The sequence below is a fragment of the Petaurus breviceps genome, unplaced genomic scaffold, assembly GCF_028583685.1.
Source record: "Petaurus breviceps papuanus isolate PSGF00001 unplaced genomic scaffold, PetGlider_PUasm1.0 221, whole genome shotgun sequence".
In the NCBI taxonomy this organism is placed as follows: Eukaryota; Metazoa; Chordata; class Mammalia; order Diprotodontia; family Petauridae; genus Petaurus; species Petaurus breviceps.
The window spans coordinates 9,671,992-9,697,445 of record NW_027185877.1 but is presented as its reverse complement, the minus strand read 5'-3'; the positions used below and the strand labels follow the sequence as shown (position 1 = coordinate 9,697,445).

General features: G+C 35.8%; 1 protein-coding gene across 6 annotated transcripts in view; it reads left to right on the top strand.

Annotated features, from left to right (window-relative positions):
- Positions 1-25,454, top strand: part of DNM1L (dynamin 1 like) — an 88,294-nt gene that overhangs the window by 55,404 nt on the left and 7,436 nt on the right. For 2 of the 6 annotated variants that reach the window (XM_069094839.1, XM_069094836.1), the window contains 8 exons: positions 7,150-7,356; positions 8,100-8,220; positions 8,420-8,575; positions 12,850-12,939; positions 20,903-20,995; positions 22,616-22,672; positions 23,712-23,789; positions 24,138-24,170. In XM_069094839.1, coding sequence (XP_068950940.1) covers positions 7,150-7,356; positions 8,100-8,220; positions 8,420-8,575; positions 12,850-12,939; positions 20,903-20,995; positions 22,616-22,672; positions 23,712-23,789; positions 24,138-24,170 — 835 coding nt within the window. The remainder of the gene's footprint in view (positions 1-7,149; positions 7,357-8,099; positions 8,221-8,419; positions 8,576-12,849; positions 12,940-20,902; positions 20,996-22,615; positions 22,673-23,711; positions 23,790-24,137; positions 24,171-25,454) is intronic. The other 4 variants (XM_069094842.1, XM_069094841.1, XM_069094840.1 and 1 more) reach the window with 3 other exon arrangements.

Sequence of the window (25,454 nt, the reverse complement as noted above, 5' to 3'; positions counted from 1 at the left end):
TGTGGGGCCTAAAATGCCTATCAGATATTAGGATAGATAAATTACAATGGAATTTCCCTCACATTTTGTTCTCAAAACGAAACTCCCCCCCCCAAAATTATAATTTTATTGGTCTTGTATTTTAATTACATAACCCATCTTAATGCATAGTATATTCATTCTAAAATTTCATTAAGCCAAAAAATAAGGGCTAGAATTTAGATAAGATTGACGAATAACATAATGCAGTGACTTTGAAATAAATGGTTTGCATTTGGTCCCCTAGCAACTTACCAACTTGAATGGGACTGATGCAAATTAAAAATAATTGTCCAAAACAACATTCATAATATCAGTATTTTCCTTGGTATTTATTAACAGTGTATTTTATGGAGTTGGAACTGTTCTTGCTAAGATAAGCTGTTGGATTGGTTGTAAAATGTTACCAATATCTCTTGCTTTCCATATATACGTTTTGATTGCAGTTCATCAAAGACCATATGTGTGTTATAGAAGTCTGAAGTGGTTCTTTTGTAAACCAGTATGGTAAAGATTAAAGGATTTTTTGAAAAGAAGTAAGCTAAATTTTAGTTGTGGTCATTGGTATCTTGAAATTTAAATTGATCTAAATGACCAAGACCTTGTGAAGGGGAGCCCAGCTCAGTAGCATTGTAGGTCTGACATGACAGGCAAAATGGCATGCATATGATTCAAATTGCCACCCTGGAGACATAGAAAACTGTGTTGTGGGATGTATTATGGCGCTGGGGAAGGGTGTGGGATGCTTCTGGGATAGTTATTTGTTTCTCATTTGCATAATATGCAGGACTTTACCAACATATGGATGATTTCAGGAGGTCCCTTTACTCTCTTGGTTGTTGCCATTGTGGGATTTTTCTTCTTCCTAAGGAGGAAAAAATACCCCATTCTTTGCTTTTCACTTCACCTCAATTTTAGTCCAGGGTAGAGTTTTTGGTAACAGTACTAAGTGGAGAGCAAGGTAAATTTCCTCTCCTCTGCTATTAATGCTGATTTTTGTAGGAGATATTTCAAGCTGCCGTTCCATCTCTGCACACTGTTTTAACATTCAGATAATTCCCAGTAATCACACAAACAAAATCCTTTACTAATTCCCAGAGAAGTCAGTTTATTATTTATTAATAGCAAATGTCTTTTAACTTTGACTATTGTAGTTAATCAATGTTTTGTTGTTTCTTTGTTTATTTTATTTAGATTGTTGCATTTGTTTTGTATTTATTTTTTGACCCTTTAGTATTAACTTCATACAAATCTACTATAATTCTGCAATCTCTCTTTGAAATTTCGTTCTGTCTTTCTAAATAACTATAGTCATATTTTTGCTGTATGAGTGTGCTAGACAATGGTGGAATCACACTCTCCTTTTTTCAAGTATTTAATACCTTATCCAGTTTTCCAGTCTGCCATTAAAGAAATACCCTGGTTTCACTGTTCATAAACTTCTTAAACTCCTGTGATCTTCACTCCCAACTCAGCCACCCATAGAGATTATGACAGTATCAAAATCATCTGTAATGGTAGAAAGCGTGATTTATAACTCTGAAATTCCTCTATCTTATCACAGTTTCTTGTCCTTCCATCTTTCACTCTATCTCCATCTTCCTAAGCTTATTTTCATTCTCGTTGTGACCTCTGGTCTGCTATCCCTTATTATTCTCCCAGTTTATCACCTATAACTAGTTGATCACTTTATCCATTCAATTTCCTTCTCCCTTAAATCGCTTGTTCTACTGCTCTAAAAATCCCTGCTTCTCTTCAGCCTTGTGTTACTCTCACCCATTTATTTGCCTTCTTTTGCTTGAATGCTTGAACACAGGTGGAGAAATTTGAACAAATCTGCCATCATCTATTCATGTTTTAATTTGTTTTAATCATCTCAACTGAGTTATTGTTGCTAGATAATAATCCTGTTTTTTCCTAATAGAATCTGTCAAGCTTTATGCACAAGTTGTTGTAGACCTCCTTTCTCAAGCATCCTGTATTACTCCCAGCTCATTTTTCTTTGTGGTATCTAGCTTGGTAGGTAAACATAGGTGATTTTCTGTCTCCCAGATTTTTTTAGAGACCCTTCCTCCCCCTTTTTAATTATTAGATTTGCAAGACTCTAGGTAAATATTTTTGTCAACTCCATCACTGGTGAGGGAAACTAAAATTCTTTTATTTTAAGCCATAGTCTAGGTATCTAAATTTCATTCTCAGATACCATTTATAAGCCAACTAGCTGTTCACTTTACAAATAAATTTTTCTCTTCTTCATTCCTTGCTAAAACTTGTGTCTTTCTGGGTCTTCAGTTTCTTGCCTAAGACTTCATAATCTATTTTTAGTTCATTTTGGGAATATAATTTGTGCCTATACAACTTACCAGCAAACGGTAGTAAGCATAAATTTTCTTGAGTCTTAGAAGATTCTTTTATGTCTTGAATACATGTGGTATAGAAAGACAATGACTAATGTTGTTTGTTGTCAGTTCATTAAATACTAACTGGGCAAGGAGACAGGCCATTATCCTCTTCTTTGTCTGACTTTTTGTTTTTACTGGATGATCTTTCACTTAACAGGTTCTACTTTATCATTCCTTGAAGATCAATCAACTACTTCTTCCTCAGAGCATCCAGTTCCTGCCTCTTCAGGAGATCTGTTTTGTAGCTATTCTTTTTCTTTTCTTCTATATGCCACTATTTCACTTTCTAAACTCCTCACAGGGTTTATATTTACCCTCCATTTCTTGTCCTTTTTTCCCCCCATCAAAGCCTTCCTTTTGTGCCTTTCAGGAACATCTTTGCCTCTTTCAACTTGGAGTGCAGAAAGAGATTGTCACATTTATCTTTTCCCTGAGGGGTGAAAAAAATTAATCTCAATTTAAAAATAAAAAATGAGATCTGTTGAAGAGTCAAGATTTAAACACAGATTATCTGACTGTAAATTCAGTGTTCTTTCTTTCTTCACTACACCATGGCATTTATGGGTCTCCACTGTTTGCCTGTAACCTGTCTAATTATTACTTCCCACCCCAACACACACTATCTTTTTTTTTTAAAGCCATCTTTACTTTAAAGGTTTAAGTAATTTGCTCAAGGTTACACGGCCAGTTATTTCTGGGTGTGGTGCTAAGTATCTGAGCCTGGATTTGATCCCCAGGTCATCCTGACACTGGAACCGGTGCTCTTACTCGCTGAGCCACCTGGCCGCCCCAACACACACACTATCTTAAAACCAAACTATTCATTCTTTACCTTGACTTTTCCATCTGCTTTTATTGTATTTAAACAAACCTCCCTAAGCAACTCCTCTTCAGAACTTTTATTTTACTGTTGAATACTGCCATCCTTCTACTCACCCAGGTTACCATCAGGGTTATCTTCCATACGCAAACTCTTGCCAGATTTTCTTTCTGCCTCCACGAAACCTTTACTGTGTCCCATTCTGATTTGTCCAAGGTCACACGGCTAATAAGTGTTAAGTGTCAGAGGTCAGATTTGAACTCAGGTCCTCCTGACTCCAGGGCCGGTGCTCTATTCACTGCACCACCTAGCCACCCCAGTATGTCCCATTCTTTCTAGTCACACAGCCATCATAATATTCTAGGTCTTTATCACCTCTTATTTGGATTATTATAGTAACCTTCCTAATTAGGGGAGATGGCGGCTAAGCATTTATGTAACACCATAGCCAAGTACTGTGCTAAAGCGCTTTACAAATATTATCTCTTTTAATCTCATTATATTAAGGTCTCCTTGCCTCAAGTCATTCCATTTACTCCATTTCATCTTCCACATAACTGCTAAAGTGATCTTCTTAAGGCATAGATCTGAACATGTTACCATTCTACTCAATAAACTCTGCTAGCTCCCTGTTACCTCTAGGATCAGATAAACTCTCTTGTTTGGCATTTAAGTGTGTTTACAACCCCTTCCTGTTCAGTCTTTTTACACATTATTTCCCTCCATTTGGTCTGTGGACCAACTATGTTGGGGTCAGGGTACATGTAGTGTTAGCCTTCCTTGAACACCCTATATACCTCTCTGTTCACAATGCCACTATTATAAAAATAAGTTCCATTCCTTCTCCTATCTACATTATTTTTTCCTTTTACCTTTCCTTTTCTTTCATCTTTTAGAGCCCTCAAAAACAGGATCAACCTACCCTGAAGTCACCTGTTTTTCTTTTTTAACTGTGTTTTAAGACATTAAGGTTCTGTATGGACACTTGTTTGTTCTTAGAAGATTAGCATTACCTCATCATATAGTGCCTTCCACTCGTGCAAATGACTTTACTTTTCTAGGTTTCTCTTGATTCTTGTGTTTGCATTTCAAAGTTCTTGCTCATCTCTTCATCAGGAATGCTTGAATGTCATGTTCTATCAAGACCCCATTTTTTTCTACTTTATAAGTTCTCTGTTTTCGAGGGTAAGCTATTTCTTAGTTGTAGGCCTGTATCTTTTGCCTTTTTAGAACATAACGTTTCAAGACCTTTTCATTGATAATAGTGGCAGCAGGTGTGGTTCCTTGGTCCTTGAATTCTCTTCACTCTGGATGTCATTTTGAACCTCTTCCAGCACCAGGAACAACAACCAATCAAGCAGTATTTCTAGTGGGAAGGCTTGCTAAGCCCTTTACAGGGCCATTCATCTACCTTTGGTGTCTGCCTATTACCCAACTCTCACTTATGGCTCCAAGAAGCTGCCACACCCTGGTAAAACAAGACAGATTAAACCAGATTGAGGGTGACCAGTAGGCCTCAAACTTGTCAGTAAGTTAGGGGGATCTCTGCCTCAAGCATGTGAAGACTTCCCATGGTTGATTTGGGAGATGAGAACAGTTTGTTCCAAAGGACATGAAGGCAGCTAAAACACTTAGAGCTTGGTCAAATATCAAAGAGACCAAGGTCATCCACATGCACTGACCATTACCAGTAGTCTTGACTTTTGTCTTGCCACAGAGTAGTAACCCTGGAAGAGAATGAGGCCGATGATGTTGTGCAGCTCTGTCTGCCTCACTTAAATCCAATTTATGTGCAAGTTAAGACATCACTCTGTGATGTCATTGGCTCTCTTTGAAAATAGGATAAACAACAACAACATGAACAGAAGAATATATAAACATGGAAGAAGGCTGTAGGGGGTATTGGGCCCACACGTACACAACATTCATATACATACATGAGGAGTTTTGTGTAGAAATACCAATAAGGAAACAGGATGTAAGGGGATAATTAAAATAATGCTTCCTGATGCTAACGAGTATTAAAAGGAAATAAAAGATCTAGAAATTAAGGGATTACCCATCATTTGGGGAAACTGAATAAATTGTGATAAAAAACATAATGAAATAGTGTGTATTAAGAGATGATGAAGAAAATAATTTCAGAGAATCTCAGGAAGTATGACTAATATGGAAATGAGCAGATCAAGGAGAAATGGCAGCAAACAAGGCAATAAGAGTGTAAAACAAAAGAGAAACAACTTTGAAAGGCTTTAAGAACTCTGATCAAAGCAGTCACATAACCTGCATCAGAGGATCCCTGTTGAAACATCTTCTGACAGATTTGATGAACTCAAACTTTAGAGGTAGACAACAAATTTGGAAATGGCTTTCATATGGATATGCTTTGTTTGATTGCTTGTTGGAGGTAACTAGGTGAGGCAGTTTGGACTTTTTAAAATCAGAAATCAGATTACTATAGATTGTAGATATTTGTGCTTTGAAGGTTTTTGAAATTATTCCTTGGCTCTGCACAACAGAAAGATGCAAGTCATTTAAATCTTGATGCCAGAATTTAGACTCCTCACTTAAACTTGACATTATTTTTAAAAATTGGGAGTATGTTGTAATGCCTCTGCCTGAAAGCACCTGTTTTGAAATTTTATTAGAAATTTTAGAAATTTTTTATTTAGAAATTTTTGTTTTAATTGAATAAGATCAAATAAGGCAGACCTTTTCACCCTCCTCCACAAACCTTTCATCCCTCCCCCTCCCCCATTGAAAATACAAGAAAAACAAAACTCATAAACACGTATAGTCACAGTGCCCTGGTATGTGTCTGGGGTTGCTTCATATGATTCTTGGATCTCCTTTGCCCTGGCACATAGCCTCTCCATGGGCACTGGAATTCTCTGTGCAGTGTGTTCTTGGTTAACCTTGTCCTCAGTGTCCTCAGACTTCCTTTTCAGTCTCCTTGTGTTGAGTTGGGCTACACAAAAGAATCATTGTGACTTTTTCTGTATTTCCCCATCAGCGTTTGGTGTGGTGCATTTTCTAGATCTGTTAAGTGGAGTTTGTAGACCAGAGCTCATATTGCCAACTTGGCTCTACACCTGGTATTTGTGATGTAAATTTTAGTTAATTTTTGGCATACTACCAGCATTTTTAATATTGCTTGTTAAATCTACCATTAAAAGTTAACATTAAGTCTACAATCAGTAATGTTTTTTACATAGTATTTTTCAGGGATGTTTTAAAAAGTGTTATTTGGGATATTATAGGGATATCATAGTAATGATATGGGCCAAGCCTGATTCATGTTAGTCAGAATGATTTGGGTATAGTATTGGAATAAGACATTAGCTCATTTGGGCTGACTGACTCTTGGGCAGACATATCCCTACATTACTATGATGATATCCACATTCAGAAGGAATACAGTAGTAGGACATCATTCACTTTACTTATGCCAACTAATGGCTTTTTATGTCTTAAGGTGACCAGGAAGTGATATTAATCCTTTATATCAGTTTTGTCTTGAGGATAATTCTAGTCCCTTTTTTAGGGGGAAAACTAACCTAATCTACATGAAATAATGTTAGTCCTACAACAGTGATGAAGAATGATTTCTGGGGTCAAAGCCCAGTTTAAGAGAATGTTATTCTAGGCAACTTTATAATTCTTGATACTCAGGATTCCCTAAATCCAGTTTAAAATATATACATTTATATACCATGTATGTGAATTGTGCTTAAGGAATTTCATCTAATTTGATTTTTTTTGTTATCATTTTAGCTTCCCATATTTGATGAATTATGGTGCTCAATGTACTTTTTGACTTGTGTGATACAGATTTTTATGCCTTGTGGGACCATTGATAACCTCAAGTTTTTGTACTATATTTCCAAAATTCACATTCTCTCCCTTTAGGTTATTGATGCACCACATTAGGGATTGCTTGCCAGAACTGAAAACAAGAATAAATGTTTTAGCTGCTCAATATCAGTCTCTTCTAAATAGCTATGGTGAACCTGTGGATGACAAGAGTGCTACTTTATTACAACTTATTACTAAATTTGCCACAGAATATTGTAACACCATTGAAGGAACTGCAAAATATATAGAGACTTCTGAGCTGTAAGTAAAAATTTATGTAATTGATACAGAGAACACTTCTAGTGAGAGGATAGTAATATTTATAGTCTCAGAAAGTTGGTTAGGGCACTAAGATGATAAATTACTTGCCTTTATTCATACAGCCATAATGTCATACATATATGCTGCCTCTCAAGTATTTCTGCAAATGCTTTATGTATAGTTTATTGGAATTAAGCCTCAGTGTTTATTTTAAATTGATACATAATTAAAATAAAGGAATTTGAGGATTTATTCTGTTGCTAATACGTTTCGATGAATGTAGGCTTATTGACTTTTATTTCATAACTTGTAAAATAAGGAAAAGTTCTCCATGGTGTATACCATTGAGTTATATTTAATATATGAAGACAAAGGATATGTGGTGCAAAGGATAGATTGCCAGACATGGAGTCAGGAAGACTGATCTTCCTGAATTCAAATTTGGCTTCAGACTCTTACTAGCTGTGTGACCCTGGGCAAGTCATTTAACCCTCTTTGCCTCAGTTTCTTCGTCCATAAAATGAACTGGAGAAGGAAATGGCAAACCACTTCAATATCTTTGCCAAGAAAACCCCAAATGGGGTTACAAAGAGTCAGACAAACTGAAAAATGACTGAAGAGCAGCAAATTTAATATATTTACATAGAAAACCCCTAAATGATGCTTTTTTTCCCCTGAATATTTAAAGGAAGAAGTCTAATCTTTTTTTTCTGATACTAGTATTATTTGCCTTGGCTTTCCAGATGTGGTGGTGCTAGAATATGTTATATTTTCCATGAAACATTTGGGAGAACATTAGAGTCTGTTGACCCTCTGGGTGGCCTTAATACAATTGATATTTTGACTGCCATTAGAAATGCTACTGTGAGTACTCTTTTAATCTTGTGTGTGTGTATACATATATATATATATATTTATGTGTAATATAGTTGACTTTTCATTTGATATAAAGAAAAATCACAAAAATATAACTCCTTTCTGTAGGTAAAAAAATAATCACATGATAGCTATTAGATCTTATGGAATATAAATTAAAATTACATTTTAAAATAAAATTTTTCAGGGGCCACGTCCTGCCTTATTTGTGCCTGAGGTTTCATTTGAATTACTAGTGAAGAGACAAATCAAACGGTTAGAGGAGCCCAGCCTTCGTTGTGTGGAGCTGGTTCATGAGGAAATGCAAAGAATTATTCAGCATTGTAGCAATTATAGTACACAGGTAAGAAATATAAGTTTGAACAACATCATTAGTAAATAGACTCAATTATGTATAAATCACTAGAATTAGGATACTAGATGTCTAGAACAAGAATAAGGGCTGTAAGAAAAACATATGTGCCAATCTGCGAATTGGTCCAGTCCTCATAGAAAGAGGTTTAGAATTATTCTTTTTTTTTTTTGCATTTTGGAGGGCAATTGGGGTTAAGTGACTTGGCCAAAGTCACATGGTTAGTAAGTGTGTCAAGTGTCTGAGCTGGATTTGAACTCAGGTCCTCCTGACTTTAGGGCCGGTGCTCTATTCTCTGTGCCACCTAGCCACCCCTGAATTATACTTTTTTAAAAAGTATTTAAAACCCAATATCTAGAGAGATCCCAGTGCTAGACATGTACCACACAGATTAGTCAGAAAGTTAGTTCACATATATAGGAAAATATTTATAATAGTACTTATTGTAGTAACTAGATGGAATGGTGAGTAGAGCCCTGAACCTTTATTCAGGAAGAACTGAATTCACAGTAGGCCTGAGACACTTGTTCTTTCATTTTTCAGTCATGTTCAACTCTCCATGATCCCATTTTCTTGGCAAAGATGAGGGAGTAGTTTGTCGTTTCCTTCTCCAACTCATTTTTGAGATGAGAGAAACTTAGGCAAACAGGCTTAAGTGACTTGTCCAGCATTGCATGGCTAATTAGTATCTAAGACCAGATTTGAATTCAGAAAGATGAGTCTTTCTCACTCCAAGCCCAGTACTCTATCCGTTGTGCCACCTAACTCTCCCACTCCCCCCCCAAGACATGTATTAGATGTTTGAACCAGGACAAGTCACTTAACCTTCCTTTGCCTCAGTTTCCTCATTTGTGAAATAAAGATGATAATAGTACCTATCCCTCAAAGCTGTTATGAAGATATGTATGTAAACTTTAGAGGGCTATATAAATGTTGGTGCTATTCTAGCAAAGAACTGGAAACTGTTGATATCCATTGATTGAGGAATGGCTAAGTAAGTGGGAGTATAGGAATGTAATGGAGACTATAAAGGTCAATATAAAGAATTAAGAGAACCATGGGAAGATTCATGAACTTAATGTAAAGTAAAACAGAAGGAAGAACACAATAACTACAACAATGTAAATAGAAAAAAATATGTTAAAAGAACTTAAACTAAACAAAATCAAAACTAAATTTGTGAGTATGATGACCAAGCTTGACCCTAAGAGATTAAAAAAAAAAAAAACTCTCCCTCTATAATTTGCTGGGATGGAAAAACATTGTATGTGAAACATTATACTGTCTCAGGTTATATGCTGTTTAGTTTTACTAATCTATTTTTCTCTTTCTTAAAAAAAAAAAGCTCCATAAACTAGAATTGAACAAATAGAACCTAGCAACACTCTTGAGACAAAAAACCCCCCAAAACTCAAGGTATCTCATAGAAAAACAACTGACTGGAAAACACATCAAGGAGAGAAAAGGAAACTTAGACATATTCCAAGAAGTCATAAAACTGCTGGGCAGTTCTGAGAACTCTCAGAACAAGAGGACAGAGTAGAAATAGAAAAAAACCCACATCTTGAAAGAAACTCCAAAATGAAAATTCCCAGAAATATTATAATCCAAACCCATTTTCTAGTCAAATAAAAAAATACTATAGGCAGCTAGAAAGAAACCATTCAGATACCAAGGATACGATAAGGATCACATGATTTAGCAGCCACCAAGGAACAGAGAACTTGATACAGTATTACAGAAGGCAAAGGAAGTAGCCTACTAGCCAAGAAAAACTAATTCAGCACAACAGCCTAATCTTGCAGGGGGCAAAAATAGGTTTTTAATGAAATAGAGAACTTCTATGCATTCCTGACTGTAAAGACCAAAGCTGTGTATAAATTTGGAAATACAGACAGGAGACGAGGAAAAAAAAAAGTAAATATGAGCAAACAATCAAAGTACTAAACAAAGATAAATTACTTACATTCTTATATGGGGAGATGGTACATTTATTACCTCAAAACTCTATTATCATTAGGGTTCTTATAAAGGGAGTGGTTCTGTTATGTTTTGATGATCTTTAAAATAAAAAGAATAGAAAGTAAGGGAAAGAGGAATGTATGGGGTGATGTAGCACCAATGCAATATTTATAGCACCCATGGTCATGATAAAGACCATGACTAAAAATATCGCATGGCATTGGATCACAAAACATACCAAACTCTTCATATAGAGGACAGAACTGAAGCATTTGATTAAAATACCAGAAAACCAAATCCCAAAACCAGTAAGCCAATTCCATCATAGTATCAAAGATATTCAGAAGCCATAATAACACTGAGAGCCACAGCACCCTCTAGCCTTCCCATAAACCAATACAAGATCAATGTTTACTCACAAATCTCTCTCCTTGCCTGAGCACCTCTCTCTCCCACCATCTCTTTGGCTCCCAACTTCCTGTGGGCTCTGCTCCCCTTCAGCAAACTCCTCCCAACACCAGCTCCATGTGGCTATATTTATCCTATTAGGGGATAGAGTTTATCTTCACTGAAGAAAGCTTCCTATGGGCTCTGCTGAAGCCTTCAGCAAATTCCTTCCATCACAGGCTCCATGAGATTACATTCAGCCTATTAGGGGGCAGAGTTTACTTTCAAAGCAGGGGAGGTCTTCAAACTCCCCCCTAGGTCTATTAAGAGATGGGGAAGAACTTCAAATTCCCATTCCCATTACAGGTGAGAGGAAATAAGAGAGGTAGGATGAGGGGAATCCTTATTTTATATAATTGGGGTGTGCAAGTAGAAGTCTAAACAAATAAGGAGGAAGGGTTGGGGAATGAACAACACGTGTACCTCACATTTAAACTGGTCAGAGAAGGGAAGAATACACACATAAATACAGAGATGAATACAGAAATACATTTCACTTAATACAGAAACAGGAGGGAAAAGAAGAAAGGGAAAAGTGGGAATAAGAGGGAGGGCAGATGATGGGAAGGATTAGTATTAAGACAAATTTTAGCACAGGCCCTGGAGTCAGGAGGACAAGTTGAAATCAGGCCTCAGACACTTAACACAACGGGCAAGTCACTTAACCCCAATTGCCCTCCAAAAAGCAAAAAACAAAAACAAAACAAATTCTAACTGAGGAGGATGAATTTCAAAGAGGTAATTAAATGAAAAGAGAGGATTAAAATCCTGTTATTAGTCTCTGGGCGAAAGAGAAGAGAAGAGGGGCAGGGGAACAGTAGCGGATTACACTCAAAGTGGAGCATTGGTGCCAAACTCCTTGGTTCTCACTACTCTCCTCTTCTAAAGAATGCAAGTTACCTTCCCTCCAAAGAGGGAGTAGGAAATGAACAGAATAAAAATGTAAGAGGATAGCATGTAGGGAAATGTACAGTTACCATTCATAACTATTAATGGAATGAACTCCCCCAATAAAATGGAAGAAAATAGGTAATAGAATGGATTGTAATGTTGAAATCCAAACAATATGTTGTCTAAGAAAAAAACACTTAAACAGCCGATTGCACATAGACTAAAAACAAGAGGTTGAAGCGAAAGCTGTTATACTTCTGAGCTGAAGCACAAAATGTAGTGCTAACAATCAGTGAAACTGCTACTACATCTCTACCTCTAAGAGATCAAAGAAAAGAGATAAGTAAAGGACCCATTCATTAAAGAAAAAAAATATTTACCATTTATGTATATACTGACTTACATTATTTCATTGAGTCCACACAACTTTCTTGTGAGATAGGTGCTATTATTAAGATAGGTGCTATTCATTTCAGGATAGAGACTGCTTAAAGCTTTTTTCTTTGTATTCCTAGCACCTAACCACAGTGTTTGTTCATGGTAAGCACTCAATAAATCCATGTGGAATTGAAATAAAAAAAAAAGAAAAAGAAAAAAATTGAGGAATATTGGAACATGTATACCCAGGAGAACCATTTAAATGATAGGAACTGTCATTCACACAGTGACCAAACCCAATTTCAAAGGACTCATAATAAAACATGCTACTCATCTCTTGACAGATTGAGACATGTTTCTGGGATATGACCAATTTGCTAATTTGTTTTTTTTGTCTATATTCGTTTGTAATAGGATTTTCTTTTTCCCTTGCTTTCTTAGGCCAGGGGAGATGGCTAGGAGAGAAGGTAGATTTTTTCCCCCCTCCTTTGGGAAATTTTTTTAAAGAAATATTGTGCCTAATTTGATATACCATCAGACCATAGGAATTTATGATTGTATTTTTGTTCCCTTTTTTTTGAATTTAGGAATTGCTGAGGTTTCCCAAACTTCATGATGCCATAGTTGAAGTAGTTACTTGTCTTCTTCGTAAGAGGTTACCAGTTACAAATGAAATGGTGAGCTGTTACTTGACTAAATAAATTTAGTGGTATTTTTAATGATCTTTTTTGAGTTGTTGTCTTCTTGCAAAATATCTTATTTACAATATGGAGCTTAGCTAACTAATCAGAAGAGTTGAATGCTCAATATAAACCAAGATAATAAAATACTATTTAATTTTTTCCCCCAAATTGTAGTCTTGTTAGCCTAGGAATAGTTTCTCAGAGAACTGAATTTTTGTTGAACATTGTGAATGTCAGCAATATGGTTTAGATAGCCCTATTTATTTAATGAAAAATATGAAGTTTTTAATCTTAGTAAAGTATGCTACATGCATAATCTATATCTTAATTACAGAGGAGCATTAAATTTGTTTTTCTTCTGTTGATTTAAAATTGTATTTTGAGATTGTTCACAAAAACCCTATTTTTTATCACATTTTTTTTTTGTCAAGTATCATAGTAACTCCTTCCCTGAAGTTCTAGTCCTTCTATAGACCCTATGGCAGGAGCAGTTGCTTTGTGGTACCGTCCCTTCCCCATTTCCCCATACCTTCTCATCAGTCTAGATGCTATCCAGAGGGTACAACACTCTCTGCTCTTCCCTGAAACTTTTTTTTTTTTTACAAAATAGGATAATACTTTCATTATCTAATCCAAGAAAATTGGGTTGTTGCTTTTTTGGAGGATTTTTTTTTGGATTAAATAATGAAAGTATTGTCATAATTTTCAGAGGAAAAAAAGAGGCTTAGGACTGTCCTAGCTAATAAATGTCAGAACCAACACTTGAACTCAGTTTTCCTAACACCAGATCCAGTGATCTTGCAACAATACCACAGCTAACTGACCAAGATATAACATCTATTTTACTCACTTCACTCTCTTAGCCCTGTTTGATATATGTTACTCTCATATCACTGAGATTTTGTGCAAAAGGCAAATACATCATCATAAAGTGAAATTGATAATATTTGTTTTCTTATTTACACATTATTATAATATATTTGGCCTGGAATAGTGAGACATTTGAAGTTTAAATATCAAAATTGTATATGCTGTGGAATTAGATATTAAGTTTTTATCTTGGGGTTTTTTTATGTTAAGTTTTAAGAAGAAAAATAGACTTCCATTTTTTTCAACTTTAAAGCAGTGTAAAAGCTGAACTGCATGGGGTTAATTTCATTAGTCAGTGTAAGTGATCAGTGACAGTTTGAAGGTTCAGATTAAATTAGGTCCACTCATTGTAGCAGTTGGAATGAGGACTCCTTGAGTTCAAGGAATTTAAAAATAAGGAGTCTTAATATTTTTACCCATTTCAGTTATTTATTTGGTAGCATCCTCTCTAAATTAGTGATTATATGGTAAACCTGTGACCACATTAGACAGGGGAAAACAAATCTTATGTGTCCAAAAGAAATTTATTAAAGGATACTCTTTACATGTTGCTAGAGATGAAATGGGATCCATCAGGCTGCCAACTCTGTCCAGATTGGTGTTAAAGATGGCTTCCTAGCTTTCCCTTTTTTATATAAAAAAGGGCCTATTTCTGTGTGCTAGAGATATGCCCTCTCTTTAGGAAGGGTTCCTTGACAGTAATTATTGAGGAAGGATTGTGTTATCTATTCCTTATGCTTCTGTAGCCAATTTTGGGGATCTTTAAATGGTTGGGTGGATGTGACTATGGAGTTGGAATGTTTCCTTACCATATGAAAGATCTAGCAATAATTCAGGTGCTATGAAGTCATTTGATTCCCGATAGGCACTTGATTTCATTAGTCAATGGGAACTCCCAGGTGAGGAAACTCCTTCTACCTCCTTCTCTGCATCTTATAGTCTTAGAGAATTGTCCAGTATACTATGCCTTGCCCAGGGTCACATAGCCAGTATGTTTCAAAGACACATACTTAATCCTAGGTCTTCCTGTCTTCAGAACTAGACTTTCAATCCACTGTGTCACACTTCCAAGCATCTATGAAATTGTTATTGGGAAGAAGGGGTCTCCTCAACTGGTTTAAGGTGTGAAAGCCAAAAAGAACTAACAATTATAGGATGCATTCCAAGTCATAGGTAATACTTCCAGAGAGTTCTACCTTTTCACTTATCTGGCAATGCCAGGAGAGTGACCTTGGCTTATTCTTTAAAATACTCACTTGAAAGTCTTACTATCAGAGACTTGCTAGAGCTATTTATGGAGTTTTCCCCCCATGAGATTTTTTTATATAGGAAATGCTTGCTCAGATTGCATAACAAAGCAGATAATACTTCCAGAGAGTTCTACCTTTTCACTTATCTGGCAATGCCAGGAGAGTGACCTTGGCTTATTCTTTAAAATATTCACTTGAAAGTCTTACTATCAGAGACTTGCTAGAGCTATTTATGGAGTTTTCCCCCATGAGATTTTTTTACATAGGAAATGCTTGCTCAGATTGCATAACAAAGAATTAAACATTTAATACATACAGATGCTAACAAGGTTTTATTTATATTTATGTTGTTGGGTTTTTCGAATTTATTATTTTTTTCCCCAGTTACATGTAAAAATTATTTTTAACTTCCATTTTTAAAACTGAGTTCTAAATTCTCTCCACCCCCTTATTGAGAAGGCAAGCAATTTGATATAGGTTATACATGTGTAATAATGCAAAACATTTCCACACTAGTCATGTTGTGAAAGAAAACATAGACCAAAAAACCAAAAACCTCAAGAAAAAGAAAGAAAAAAAAGGATGCTTCAACCTGTATTCAGATACCATCTGTTCTTTTTCTGGGGATGGATAGGATTTTTCATCATAAGAATTCATCTTCAGAATTGTCTTGGATCATTTTATTGCTGAGAATAGCTAAGTCATTCACAGCTGATCATCATACAGTATTGCTGTTACTTTGTATGCAGTACATTTCACTTTGCATCAGCTCATGTAAGTCTTTCCAGGTTTTTCTGAGAGCATCCTGTTCATTTTGTATAGCACAATAGTATTCCATCATAATCACATACCACAGTATGTTCAGCTGTTCCCCAGTTGATGGGTATACCCTAATTTCCATTTCTTTGCCCTGCAGCAAAGAGTTGCTATGAATATTTTTGTACATATAGGTCCTTTTCTTTTTTTCTTCTTTTTACCCTCTTGGGATATAGACCTAGTTGCTAGGTCTTTGGGCATAGTTCCACATTGATCTACAGAATGGTTGAATTAGTCCACAACTTCACCAGCATTGCCTTAAATCACATTTTTCTGTACCCTCTCCAACATTTATCATTTTCCTTTTCTGATCTATTAACCAATCTAATAGGTATGGAATAGAATTGTTTTAATTTGTTTTTATTTTATGTGACACAAAATTTTAATTTGTAGTTAGAGCATTTTTTCATATGACTGTAGATAGCTTTGATTACTTCATCTGGAAATTGTTTATGTCTTTTGATGATTATCAATTGGGGAATGTCTCTTATTTTTATAAATTTGACTCAGTTCTCTATGTTTGAGAAATGAGGCATTATCAGAGAGACTTGCTTCAATTTTTTTTTCAAAGTTATGATTGCTAACTGTATTTTCCTCCATCCTATTCCCCCTTGCTTCCCAGTTTACTCTATTCTCTCTCTCTTTTCACTCTGTCCCTGTTCAAAAGTGTTTTGCATCTCACTGCTGCCTACCTCCTGTGTCTCACCCCATTTATTTATCCCCTTCTCCTCCTACTTTCTTGTAGGGTAAGATAAATTTCTGTACTCAATTAAGTGTGTATATTATTCCTTTTTTGACCCAGTTCTGATGAGAGTAAGGTTCACTTACTCCTCCTCACCTCTCCTTATACCCTTCGACTGTAAAAGCTTTTTATTGCCTCTTTCATGTGAGAGAATTTCCCTCATTTTACCTCTCCCTTTCCCTTTCTCCCAGTACCTTCTTCTTTCACTCCAGTCCCCCTTTTTAGCTGTTGTCCCTTCATATTCAGCTCATACCTGTACCCTCCTTCTAACTGCTCTAATAATCAGAACTTTTTTAGAAGTTATAAATATCATTATCCCACATAGGAATATGAACAGTTTAACCTTATCCATTCTCTGATGATTTTCCTCTTCTGTTTACATTTTTATGCTTCTCCTGAGTCTTGTACTTGAAAATCAGATTTTCTATTCAGCTCTGATCTTTTTATTGAGAATACTTGCAAGTCCTCTATTTCATTGAATATCCATCTTTTCCCCTGAAGGATTATGCTCAGTTTTGCTGGCCGGGTGATTGTTGATTGTAATTGTAGCGCTTTTGCCCTCCAGAATATCAGTATTCTAAGTCCTCGGATCCTTTGATGTACAAGCTGCTAGATCTTGTGTTATCCTGACTGTTCTTCCATGATACTTGAATTGTTTCTTTCTGGCTGATTGCAGTGTTTTCTGCCTTGACCTGGAATCTGGTTTAATATTCCTGGCAGTTTTCGTTTTGGGATCTTTCGAGTTGTGATGAGAGGATTCTTTCAATTTATATTTTACCTTCTGATTCTAGAATATCAGGGCAGTTCTCCTTGATAGTTTCTTGAAAGGTGATGTCTGGGCTTTCTTTTTTAATTGTGGCTTTTAGGTGATCCAGTAATTTTTAAATTTTCTCTCCTGGATCTATTTTCCAGGTCACTTGCTTTTTCCAATGAGGTATTTGACATTGTCTTCTATTTTTCATTCTTTTGGTTTTGTTTTATTGTATCTTGATTTCTCATAAAATCATTAGCTTCCATTTGCCCAATTCTAATTTTTTTTTAAAGATTCTCAGCGAGAAGAATAGGTTCAGACTATCAGACATAGCATAGAGTGCTTGGAAGGAACAGAGTTGGAAACAGGAATAGCACTGGTCACTTACTACTAAAGACTTGTATATCTCATGACTTTCTTATCACCAACACCTGTCTTCCATTTACCTAAGCAAAATAAAATTTTGTGGATGCTCACTCGCAGCAAATGTTGGCATTTAATAGACCATGTGATTGTGAGGAGAAGAGAGGATGTGAGAGGGAAGAAGGCAAAATGTGGTGCAGACTGCTGGAGTGATCATAGTCTTATTCTCTGCAGAGTGAATATTCACATTCAAGGAAAGCTGCGGCCCCAAGGCAAAATGACTCCTAGAGGAATCAGTGTCAGCACATGAGAGCAGAGCACTTCTTCGAGCACGAACAGTTTGTTGCAAACTTGAAGGGAAGGTTGAGCCAACACACAGTTGGCAGCAGGAGAGCAGAACAGGAGCAGGCAACTTGTAGAGATTGGTGCTCAGTACTGCATTTTCTCATCTGGGTCAGAACAGTTGCAAACACCAAGACTGGTTTGATGAAAATGATGGGAAAATTCAGAAGCTACTAAATGAAAAAATGAGAACTCCACCAAGTTCTGTATTTTCTTTACTCCCGGTATATCCACTTTCTGTTGATAATTTTTTGGGCTCTCTCTCCTAGTTCCAAGTTCATTATTCTTCAATGAGAAAACAAAAGTCAAGGAAGGTTTAACTTGTATAGCTTTCTCACAGGTATCCTTTGTTACCACCGTCATCCCATTGCCCTGAAACATGGTCTTCACTAGCCTCTGATCTTGCCTCTGAGCTAGATATTTAAAATTGTTTTGTAACATTTATCACCAGTTTAATATCTTTCAGGCTTTGTTGTTGCTCCACTACTCTTTTTTTAATACTGCTCTTTTTTTATTCATCCTCAATTAATGATAACTAAAAGCATTTTATTCTCATTATTAGTTATGCTTCAATTGGCTCTTAAAAATTACAGTTAAATCTCAGATGCAAGTCTTGTGACACAGAACCTAGTCTTCTTTTCTTTGTACTTTGCTGCCTCTTAACTCTCTAGTTTAATTCACGTAAACACAGTATTTACCCAAAAAAACAGGGATCAAGAACTTGAGTCTTGAACCCTTATTACACGTTATCAAAAACATATGATGTATCTGGGTACCAGGAGGGAGGAAGGCCCATACCAAAAGTGATTCTTCTCCTCCTTCCTCCAGTCTAAGGAAGGAGGGCTACCTTTAACAAAAATCTATTTTCTAGCACTCCAACTTCCTCCTCCACGTTGGAGGGAAAAAAAAGACAGGCAAAATCCTTGTAATAAAAATTCATAGGCCAGCAGAACAAATTCCCACATTAGCCATGTCCAAAATATGAGGAAAACTGAGTGCCACAGAAGGGATGCTTTTGTATTGTGGTGCTGGAGAATACTTTGCTCTTGGAAAGCAAAGAGGTCAAATCTGTCATTACTGAAAGAAATTAATTCATATTATTCACTGGAATGTCAAGTATAAAAGACATAAAAGGTCATAAGTTGGGTAACATCATTAATACACTTGAAAAAAATAGTTGGTCTGTGCTGATCAGAGTTTTAAATCTTTCAAAGTTTTGTCTTTACAGTATTATCAGTCGATAAATTTTTCTTCTACTCTGCTTCATTCTGCAGTGATTCATACAAGTCTTCCTTGGGTTCTATGAAAAAGCTCTTTTTGTGATTTCTTACATTACAGTATTTTTCTGTCATATTTGTATATCGCAACATGTTCAACCATTCCACAAATGATAGGAATCTCCTCAGTTTCGAATTCTTTGAAGCCACAAAAAGAGCTTTTCCTACACTTTTTTTTTTTTGTACATAGGGGTCATTTCTTCTTTCTTTGATCCATTTGTACCTAGTATGGGAGTATTGCTGGGCCAAAGGGTATGTGCACAGTTTAGTAATTTTTCAGCATTATTCCAAACTGCTTTCAAGGAGGGCTGGTCCAGGATGTAGCTCCATCAACAGCGGAGGCCATCCCCATCTTGCTATTGGATCTCTATCTTGCTATTGGACTCAAACCCTTTCTGGGCCTGGCTATCAGCACAAGAGCCATTCATTCTTCCTCAAGGCTTCCACCAACTGGGGCAGGGCAGAGACCACAGAAGGCAGAGCCCATTACGCTTGAGCTCAGGACTGAGGAGGGGAAGCTGCCACTAGCAAGCATGGAAGAAGTCACTCATTTCTGATTTTTAAGTAATTATTTTCTTCAGTGAGCTTTTGCATCTTCTTTTCCATTTGGCCAGTTCTACTTTTTAAGGAGTTTTTTCTTTGGGTGAATTTTTGTGCCTCTTTCCATTTGACCAGTTCTTCTCATTCATTAATTAATTTTATTTTTAAACAATCACTTCCATAAGATTTTGAGTTCCAAAATTTTCTCCCCATCTATTCCCTCCCTGGAAAATTATTTCATCCTGTCCTTTTGTCGGTTCTTGCTTCTCCAGGAATTGTTACATGGTATTATTTAAAGGGGTTTTGGGGAGATTTCCATCAAATCACTGCCTTTTCTCTTCAATTTTAGCTCTGACTCCCTGTTATTCTTCAGTCATGCCCTACTCTTCATGCCCCAGTTTAGGGTTTTTCTGGCAAAGATAATGGACAGGTTTGCCATTTCCTTCTCCAGCTCATTTTATAGATTTTGAGGAAACTGAGGTAAACAAGATTAAATGACTTGGTCAGGGTCACACAGCAAGGAATGTCTGAGGCCAGACTCCAGGCTTGGTACCCTTTCCATTGTGCCACTTAGCTTCCCCTTTTGTGTTTAGAGCTATGTATAAAAGTATGTGTGCATGTTTATAGTCTGTAGCAACAAATACTGATTCATTTTCATTCCTCAGAATAAGGAAGTGAGGTACTTGCCATTACAAAATTCTAAGAAGCAAAATCATATCCTTGTACATATCATAAGCAAGTATGGAACTAAAGAGACCAGACTTTATGAAAACATTGTAGCAATTCTGCCAATGATATGTTAAGTAATTTAAAAATTACAACATTTTGTCTGAGAGAAATTTGATCAATTTGAGATAAAAGTTATCTCCAAAACATTGCTGTTTGTATTCAGTCAGAATTTTTGGTGTTAATTATTTAGCATATTTTATAAGCAGTAATTTCTCAAATTAGAAATGGGTTAATACCTTATAGAGTGAATACCCTAACTTTATTATTTTTTCCTCAGGTTCATAATTTAGTCGCAATTGAATTGGCCTACATCAACACTAAACATCCAGACTTTGCTGATGCCTGTGGGCTTATGAACAATAACATAGAGGTAAAAAAAAAATTTAATTTTGTTGGTTGTTTTAATTTGTCTCAAAGAAATTAATTTTGAACTTGATTATATTGGGAAGTTGAACTAAAATTGAGTTTCATATGGGAGAAATTGAAAACATTGATGATTATACTTGGAATAATCCAAGGATTGGAATTAGGATTGAAAAACTTTAGGATTGAAAAACTAGACTGCACTGCTCCCACTCTTCCAGAACTGGTGTTGTGCGAGATTATTTGGACAGTGGTGCATATGTTTAGAGGATGTGCTTTGCCTTTCACAGCATACCTGCTTTCCATTGGTCATGACCAATCAATTGGTCACTGCCCATATGAAAGAAATATAAAAAGCTATAAAAGTCCTTGAATTGATCCAACACTGCTGGATTCATGTGCTATTTTTCATTGCTTATTGGGATTCTAGCAAAGAGCTCCTTCTCCTGGGGCATAATAAGGTGATTATAAAGTTAGAGAATTGCATGCTAAAGTGCTATAGAGATCAACTAGCTCAGTTCTGAGCAGTTTGGGCACATAGTAGACCTATCATAAATGCTTATTGAGTGAGCGCTAATGAGAATATAAACATCGTTTAGAAGTTTTTTCTTGTCATTATGCTCTGGTACTCTACTTTTTAAAAATGTATAAATGCTTTAAATGAAAATACCCTCTAAATTAAAACTTTTATTTATTTTTTAGGGGGGAAGGCAGGGCAATTGGGGTCAAATGACTTGCCCAAGGTCACATAGCTAGTAAGTGTTAAGTGACTGAGTCCAGATTTGAACTCAGGTCCTCCTGACTCCAGGGCCAGTGCTCTCTATTCACTGTGCCACCTAGCTGCCCCTTACTTTATTTTTTAATTGATTATTTTTTAAATTTAATTTATTTATATTTATATTTAGTTTTCAAGTTCCCTTCAACTGTCTTCCCCCCTCCCCAAGACAGTGTGCAATTTGATATAGACTCTACTTATGCATTCATATTAAACATATTTTCACATTAGTCTTCATTTTATTTTAAACACATTTACAGCTGATAAGATCTTTGAGGCAAAGCATTTGAAATTTGAAATGCTCTCTGTTGAGAGATTTGCTGTTAATACTTTATCCTAAATCATCATAGAATTCTAGCCTTGTTGCCTTGCTACTGTAATTACTAACATTCACCATTAAATTATGAACTAAAAAGTGGTCAGTTTTTCAAAGATTGTCTTGTTTAAATAAGGCTGAGTATGTTACCATACTAAGTATTAATTCCTGACACTGTTGTGTCATGGGAAGTAGTCAAAGGAAACAGTTTTTAATTAATTAATAATTAATTTTAATTAATTAATCAATACCACTTGACAGATATTTGATTTTTCAAAATGTTAGTTGTCTCAGTGTATAAGTTTAAAGCATCACATATTTCTGGTTAAACTATTACAGCTTAATATGCCAAATTATGGCTACTAAAAACAGTTTCTTACCTACTTCTTACTAATGATATGATCATAACATTTTGAAATATCATTTGTGACTATATGTGTATATACATATATGTCTATAATTCAGAACTATCTTTAAATGAAAGTAGGACAGTGCACCAGCATTAAGGCATAATCATCTATTTTTTTGGTTCATAGGAACAAAGGAGAAATAGGTTAGCAAGAGAGTTACCTTCAACAATGCCACGGGACAAGGTAAAGCAATTTTGTTTTTCAAATGTGTCATTGACCTAGACAGTTGGAATAATTGGTTTTGCTTCATTTTAGCAATCAGAAGCTATATTGCTTTTTTATTTAGAAATTGAAGTAGAAATACATTTTTTAGATGTAAAAGGTTATAAAATATGGTTGTCTCTTGATAATAGGTTCTTCTGTTAAGTACACCAGCATAATTGAGGAATTGTATTTGTATTTATTGTATATTTCCAGTCCTTAAACACTTAAACTTTTTTTTTTTGGTCTGAACCTGTGATTTCAACACTATGGTTTATTCCTTTATGTGGAAACTCTCTCCCCATCTATAACTCCATCCCCTTCTATAACTTGTAGCCTTGTAGAGTTGCCTGGTGCTCAATTTAAGTCTCCTACTACATGGTTACACATCTAGTCAGTAATAGGACTTAAGTGGAGGTCCTTAAGACTTCTGGCCAGTACTCATCTACTATAATACTGCTGCATCTAAATTTCAATATATATGGATCTTATTAAATTAAACCATGCAATTGAACATGAAAGGCTGTTTTATACCTGAAGAGGTATGCCAAATTTGTTCGTGTTGCCAATGACGTTACTTAAATTTTGTGAAGACAGTACTGTAATACACTAACCTCTCATGTGACTTTGGGAACTTCTAGAGATTTTATTTGAGAGGGAAGACCAAAAAAAAGGAAATGAGCACATAGCTACAGGTTATTAAACTTGTAACATAAAACAAACATGGGAAATGTGTGTTGACCTCCTTAGCAAAAAAACACTTCCCCAAAAAATTCTTTCTGAACTTGATACTCCTATGATGACTTAACAGAAATGTTTTTAACCATTGATGATACCTTGGGTAGTATGACAAAAAAACAGCTCATCTTTGAGAAAGGTGAAATGTACTGGGATCTTTGAAAACAGATATTTTTAATACTTCTTTTTTACAGAGGGCTATGACTTGATTAAAAGTATGCTTTTATAGAATAACATGGTAGCATCCTTGATTTTTTTCCCCTGCATTTCTTGCTCTCTTTAGTCTTCTAAAGTTCCAGGTACTTTGGCACCTGCCTCCCAGGAGCCCTCTACTGCTGCTTCTGCTGAGGCTGATGGCAAGGTCTGTTCTGATTCTTAATCTAAGTGCGCATGCATATTTCCATTTAGTGCACACCTGCAAAACAGTTCATCATAAGTGGCAATAAAATGTTACACATAACATATGCTTACTTAGAGTCAGCATTAATTAATTTAAAAATTTTCTTGAAATTTTTTACTCTGACCAGTTTATGCAGGTTATTCAAGGATAGGTTTCCTTGTTTACAAGCTTAACTCTTGCTTTCAATAAAATACATGTCCATAATAGAAATAAAAAATGTATTTGTCCTCAAGTTTTTGAATTTTAATCTGTTGATTTAATCTATTAATCTCACTTGTTAAATTGGATGTTTGACATGTCTCTTAACAGTTAATGCAGGAGAACAGAAGAGAAACTAAACATGTGAGTCTCCTGCCTCAGATTGGAAAATGTTTGGTAGCTTTTGGTTCTCATTGAAACCTTTTTTCCATTTTCAAAACCACCTTCCTAAAAATAGTCTGTCTGTACAATGGCATCTGTACTCATTGCTTTTTATTGTGTTGTTACGTTTTTCATTCACTCCTATTGTCTACCTTTTCGAAGAAAGTGGCCAATATTGCAATTTTATTGTGGTTTAAATGGTAAACGCTGATATGTTTCAGAACTTTCTAAAATTCTAAATTAAGCAATTAAAAATGATTCTGATATTTTTTACATCTTTATTGTGCTAGACTCATTAGAAAATAATGACTTACCCACTAATATCTTATCTATCTTTTTATCATTAGTTAGTTTCCACTTAACAGAAATTTCCATAGAAGGGTAGATAAACTTTTGGAGACTAGAGCTACATCTTGTGATTTTTTTTTAAGCAATTGGGGTTCAGTAACTTGCTCAAGGTTACATGGCCAGTTATTTCTGGGTGTGGTGCTAAGTATCAGCTCCCGGATTTGATCCCCTGGTCATCCTGACACTGGAGCTGGTGCTCTTACTCGCTGAGCCACCTGGCCACCCCTTAGCTTGTGATTTTTTGTTTGTTTGCTTTTTTGGTGTAGGATTTATTTAGTTTGCTAATTGTCTCAGGCATCTGCATCTCCTTTTTAATTGTTTCTGCTGTTAAGACATCTTTTTGTCATCCAGTCAATCAGTAAGCAATTATTTATTACCTTATATGCCAGTCAATGTTCTAGGAGCTAGAGGTAAAAAGAAAAAAAAAAGGAAATAAACCCTGTCCTTAAGGAACTTACATTCTATCAAAGACAATATTGGGGAGGAAAGACAATAACAATTGGGATCAGAAGAGGCTTTGTGCAAGAAGGTAGTACTTGATTTGAGTCTTCCTTCAGGAAGTAAGGTATTTTATAAGGGAGAGGGCAGCGTATCACAGGCAGGTAATGCAAAGACTTAGAGGTTGATGCTGTATAAAGAAAAAGCAGTGGGGAGTCAGCAAGGACCTGAAGTTCAAATCCAGCCTCAGACACTTAACACTTACGAGCCGTGTGACCTTGGGCAAGTCACTTAACCCCATTTGCCCTGCCTTTCCCCCTCCAAAAAAAAAGAAAAAGCAGAGCCAGTTTGTTTGGATTACAGAATTCTGAAAGGGGGAAATAACATTATACTAGGACTCAGACAAACAGGAGTAGTGTGGAATCTATGTTTAATTTGAATTGTTCTTCCCTCCTCAAAATCCCAAACTGTCTGTAATGG